The 6,000-nt window shown below is 43.2% G+C and overlaps 1 protein-coding gene across 3 annotated transcripts in view; it reads right to left on the minus strand.

The window, feature by feature from the left end:
* The window catches only part of LOC126391718 (intermembrane lipid transfer protein VPS13B-like), a 347,897-nt gene that overhangs the window by 266,693 nt on the left and 75,204 nt on the right, over nucleotides 1–6,000 (minus strand). For all 3 annotated transcript variants that reach the window (XM_050046621.1, XM_050046623.1, XM_050046622.1), the window contains exon 17: nucleotides 4,790–4,974. In XM_050046621.1, coding sequence (XP_049902578.1) covers nucleotides 4,790–4,974 — 185 coding nt within the window. The remainder of the gene's footprint in view (nucleotides 1–4,789; nucleotides 4,975–6,000) is intronic.

A 6,000-nucleotide genomic window follows, 5' to 3' on the forward strand; every position in this document is an offset into this window, starting at 1 on the left:
GAGGAGAAAGAGAAGAAAGAGGAAGAAAAATGAGGTGGCGTGAGACAACAAATTCAGCAACAAAATGACATAAGACGGACAGATGGAAAAAGAGAAAAAAGAGAAGGAAAGTTGATAGCATAGAATTGCACAGAAAAGATGGGAAAAAGGGACAACAGCAAGAAAAAAAAGCGAGAAAAAAAGCAAGAAAGGAACAAAGAGTGGGTTTGATAAAGCAAAAAATGGAAGCACGTAAGACGGAAATACAGCAGGGCAGAGCAGCAAAAACACACAGACTTGTACTGCCCAGTGAGGGCAGCTGACAAGGCCGAGGACTTGTGGGCACATACTGTAAGACTGCATGCACTACTGTGTGCACAAACAAGCACACACCTCCCTATGGACCACTTCTCCATTTTCACCAAACAACCAGACCAACTGCTGCAGAGCTCACCAATAAAATACAATACTAGTATGAGCTTCACTGGAATGCAAAAGGAGAACACTGGAATAATGTGTCACCACAGAAAACTCTGCTCATGTCTGAGCCAAGCTCGCTACAGCAGCATTGGAAATCAGCACCGTCCTACAGACAGTTGTGTGAAAAACCAAGCCGTCATGCAACAGCCAGTGACTGACAGCGTCTGATTCTCAAGGAAAATAAGATTTTACGGTTTGTTTTCTGATTTCACTCAGTCGTCTCTGGGCTTGCACACCAAACACAGTCTACACTGCATGTGCTGCTTGCTGGGTAGCTGCTGTAGCTGCCACTGAGCAGCACAGTAACTCGAAGTCTTACAAGTCCTAGTGGCCGTGATCCAGTCAGCTGCAATGATTTTAAGTCTCTGACTGTTGCTTTAATCTGAGTCCACCAATTATTTTGAAGAACATTTTACAGTCTGTCAGTACCTTGAGATTAAAAGTGAAGCTTTGTGGAGTTCTCACCCTTGCTGAATTGTGGAATTTCCTTTGGACAGAGAATGAAATCTTATACCCAAATTGCTCCCCCGCGAAGGACATTGACCATCTGTGTTATCAGCAAGACCTCGATATGAAACACCTTCCACTATTGAAAAACCCTGTAACATCAAAAGGATAGAAGGGAGGAGAAATTCCTAAAGGAATGAAAAAAAGCACATGTTCTCAGTGAAAAACTTTTGTTTGCCATGTTCAGTGTTTGGCCTCAGCATGTGTGTGTGTGTGAGCCCTGTCCTGGCAATGGCCTGATGACTGCTGGTTGGTGACACAAGAACAAACACACGACCACAAGACTTAAATCCGGATCCAGATCTGATTCTTGTGAGCGTTATAACAGACCCCTGCTTTTACCACAAACAGTTGCAGCCTGTCAGCCGCCAAGTGACACTAGTGGAAAAATGCAGCCACTGCTAAGATTGCAGACACTTTCACCATACGCAAGGCCAGATAAGTGGCACCATGTCAGTGGTTTAACAGCACGATCCCCATATTTGTCATTAGATAGATTTGAATAATGTAAAGTAAAGAGGACTGCCTTCAATGAGGTTTTCATCAGGAGTTATAATGCTAAGGTCTTTGTAGAAAATGTACTGGGTTTGCCTTAGTTAAAAACACAACTGAGAGCCAAGCAGAGCACAGGAGCAGATGAGTGAGTGGGAAGGCAAGTAGCCAACGCAGAACAGCCTGCAAGGTCCTGTCATGAGTGGGCAAAACCATGTTGCCCACAGGAACCAAAACTATCCAGCAAGGTTGCACTGGCTGTGCAGGAAGATGCACTACAGCAAACACAGTTCACAAACATAAACTCTGCTTATTTCACTCCACATCTCCTCTTGCATTTCCTCATTTTCCATTTCTCCTCCACACTTAAGCTGTTGCACCAAAGATTGAGAGGGATTGGGACAGCTAACATCTTCCTTAAGGCCTATGAGTGTCACCACAATTTCAAAAGCAGATACAGTACTAGACATCTTTGGTTATATCATAGGAATTATTGCTGAGTTTTTTTCCCCACAAAACATATACTTACACAACACATCACCTATTCCCCTTCACTCTCTTGCCTTCTAAACCCAAAATCTTTTCCCCACTGCTCTTTTTCTAACCTGCCAGCACACAGGCCAGATGTGCAAATGTTTCTCCATGTTTCTATTCAAGCCTGTTCCAAGAGAAAGGCAGAGTGAGGGGAGAGGAATATTTGACTTCACTCCACGGGAGACCAGTTTCATAAATTTTGGCGGCTGCACAACGGTGAAAAAGGTAGCTTGGCTGGCTTGGCCGGGGGAGAATGTTGACGGCATACCAAACAACATGATCCTAATGAGTTGGAAAATCCCTGGCCCTCCAGAGGACTGTCCAGATGCTACCGTCATGAGAAACGCTACTGTTTTATTGAATGCAGGCTCCCCTCCCTTTCTTTAACAAGGGGCAAAATTTATTATTTGACCATTAAGGCATCCTAGGCGACATGAAGCGTAAAACTGTTTCAGAGTTAATTTGCCCTTGGCTGCAGGTCCAGTACCCCACACTGGGCACAAGACAAGCTGATCTTTATGCCAAAGTGTCTCATGTAAAGGTGTATATTTGAAGACCTAAAGTTTTGGATATTTGCTTGCACTCCTGGTATAGGATATGCTGCTGATTTGCCCATAGCTTACTAGCTACTATCAGGTTGACTTGTTTTGGTCGAATGACAGTCTGGCACATGGTGTGCTGAGCCCTGAGAAATAACTGTTAAACTTTTCATAAGACAGTCAAATCACTTTAAGCTCAAGCCAGTTCCATATATCTCTCTTGACAATTTACTGGTACTGAGAACCAAGCTTTTTTTAGTGAACTAAACAAACAAAGGACCGTAAATGTACTTTATGAGATTTCAATAAATCAGCTACAATGATGAACGCATTACCATCCAATACAATAGCCTAAAAGAGACCAGATGAACAAAGTGATGTAGTTTCTTCTTTGACTATTCATGACTGAAATACAGCATGAACCGCTAAAGGGCACATTAGTCTTTTGTGTGTGTGCAAAGTCACTGAGTTGCCAATGCAAAATTTATATTGCTACCCTACAATCACAAGTGCAAAAGAAAAAAGAAAAAAGGAAAAAAATGCAGGGAGCCTACTGCCATGCAGAGCAATTACAAACACATGCACTAGAAAAACAGCTTTGGCTCCTCTATGATAAACCTGCTCCCTTTCTTTCTCCTCACACACCTAATCACTTGTCTGCTGGATGGAAATCCAATGTGCAACCAAACAACGCAGTGTCAGTGGAAAGGTCAGGGGTCATTCGATCTCAGAACCCACTGGCTATTGGTCTGATGATGTCAAGCCTCGAAGAGCAACAGCCAATATTTCAAGGTTTCGAGATATTTGGGCCAAGACTATCTCTTTCATGTGCCAGTCATTACTGCTAATCTTTATAGACAGATATCTGCATATGGATGAAGATTAATGTAAGAAAAGCTAACAAAAAGCTAAATTTTCATCAAACGATAGCCAGTGGGTTCCGAGATTGCATTGTGGCCAATGCGTTCTGACTCTTTTGCTCTCCACACAAACTGTTTACCTGCTGCTCAAATGTAACTGGTCAGTACTACTCGTACTACGAATGGACAACAAACGTAAACCAAAACTCTTCCGAGACCAAAACCTTGTAATGCTGCCTACAGGTTCTGCATACATATGTAAATCAGTGGCAGCTGCTGATCTTTCAAACAGGGGAAGCTCACTTTAAGTTTACATCATAAAATTTGCCATATTGTAGCGAGGCAGTAAGTTATAAAAGGAAGATTTGAATGAAGCCGTTTTCAACCACACTCATGCCATAGAACCACAGCAAAACACACCTCAAAGATTTTCAGATGAGTTTAACGGTGAAAACGAGCTCTATCGCTTATGGAAATAGGAACTCCAGACAGCACTCTGTCAGAAGACTCCACTCGCAAGTATCCGCATGGGACTGAGCTCGAAATGCGATGATGCCGGTGTGTATTTCCAAAGCTCTGTCAATCACAAAGGGGTTCAGCCTTTTAGACAATTCCTCCAATCATCATGCATACACTGAGCGTCCTCTCCCGCCTACCGCTCCATTAGGTCCCAGGGAAGTTAGGCCTCCATGGAAATGACGATTGTGTCGCATTTATCCAATGACCGTCTCGCTTTGCTGCATGAAAAAAACCTGCTCAGCGCTGTCTCATAGGAATGCTTGGAGGCTTCGCGTCCACCATGCTGACATGAGAATGTATGACAGGGAGGTCGCGTTTGACAACTGGTGATAAACAGCTGACGTTTGAACATCATAGTCATGATGTTAAACACATCCTAGCGCACGTTTAATGCAATGTAAATTCTTATTTTAATGTAAATTCAATAGTGCATATTTGACCATTTCTTCTATGAAATTTTAGGGGAAGTTCAGCCTCCCTTGTTGTCTCAGAGCAATCACCCCTGATGTAGATATATCTTTTTATAGAGACTAGGGGTCATTTGACTGACACACATACAGATATACAAAAACTCAGAACAAATTCATCACACACAAATCCCTAACTACCTACAAGTGAAATGTATGTAGGTATGCTGCAAAGATAAAGGCAAAGTAAATGGGTCACACTCACTCTTCTGTCTCACTATGGTTCAGCTTCATTGAAAGACAGTCCTTACACCACAACTGCTCTGCAGTAGCTGCTCAGAGATCAGCAGAAAAATACTTTTTACTATTACCTTGGTCAGGCATCAGAAAATAATGAAACTAAATTATGGTTTAAAAAGAACAGGCAAATTCAGTTAGCTTCAAATGGTCTACTGAAGAGCATGTTGTTTACCTGGAGCTTTGTACACCTCACGGAGCAAGCTTTCGCTGAGTGTCAACGGGGCTCCATTGACCAGGCTGTGGGTCCAGCTCTGACAGATCGCTTGGAGCAGAAGCGTCTGGGCCCTTGTGGCCTGGACAGTGAAGTGGGGAAGCTCAAAAATACACTCTGTGGTGGGGACCGAATTCCTTTTACTCCTGCAAGAGAGGGACATTAGATGAAGACAGACAGGGTTAGATAAAGGATAGTACACAGGGAGAAAAAGAGACACAGAGAGAGTCAGGATACAGTGACAATAATATATGAAGGAATGGAGAGTTGCACATAAGCGCCAACATACACTTAATGAAACAGACACCGGTGGAAACAAATGGTTCATGACTTCCATGAATCCATCAATATCACATCACAATATAAAACAGCTCATTGATAGCGCGAGTGGCCAAATAGGTAGGACTACATTCCAACAGCAAATTGAAGAAGTACCAAGTGCAAGCCAAGCTTTCCTTAGTTACTTGGCAGGTAGGTGTAGTTTGCCTCTTTGCCGCCGACCCTTTTCTCCCCTCCATCAGAACTGTGATGATGATTTATGTGAAGAGATGTACAGCCCAGAAACCTGACCCTGAAAAGAATCTCTACGCATTTAACATTTCATCTGTCTCCAAGAGTGTGGAGGGAGAGAGTTTGTGTGAGTGTGTGTGTATGACAAGCTGATGAGTTGAGCGTTCAGGGGGATGAGGTAACAGCACAGTCGGATGGAGTCCTCCAGGCCCCTGTCCATCAGAACCTCAGTGGACCATGCTCTCATTTATCATCTGACACACACACACACACACACACACACACATTATGTATTTGTTCTTCAATCCCCCCCTTTCTAGTATTTGCCTCACTGTCTCCCCTATTCACTCTGTAATCACTCATTTATATCCAAACACACTGAAACACACTTCTCGCACATCTCCAATACCACACACAAAAACATCTTGACACACATACACTGCCCATCAAATCCCTGAATCAGGTCTCTGAGCTCTTTTTCTATCCAGGCTGTGAAGTCATGGCTCCTCAGTTCTTCAGATCTCATCCATGACATCAACAACAGCAGGAGGAGGGAATCCCCACTAAACGTACACACACACCAACCAAGGAATGTCATTATACACAGTGCTGAGAGTGATGGAGCACTTGTCAACATCACAACTACTGATCTGTATCCTTCA

This window comes from Epinephelus moara, chromosome 6, assembly GCF_006386435.1.
Source record: "Epinephelus moara isolate mb chromosome 6, YSFRI_EMoa_1.0, whole genome shotgun sequence".
Taxonomy (NCBI): domain Eukaryota; kingdom Metazoa; phylum Chordata; class Actinopteri; order Perciformes; family Serranidae; genus Epinephelus; species Epinephelus moara.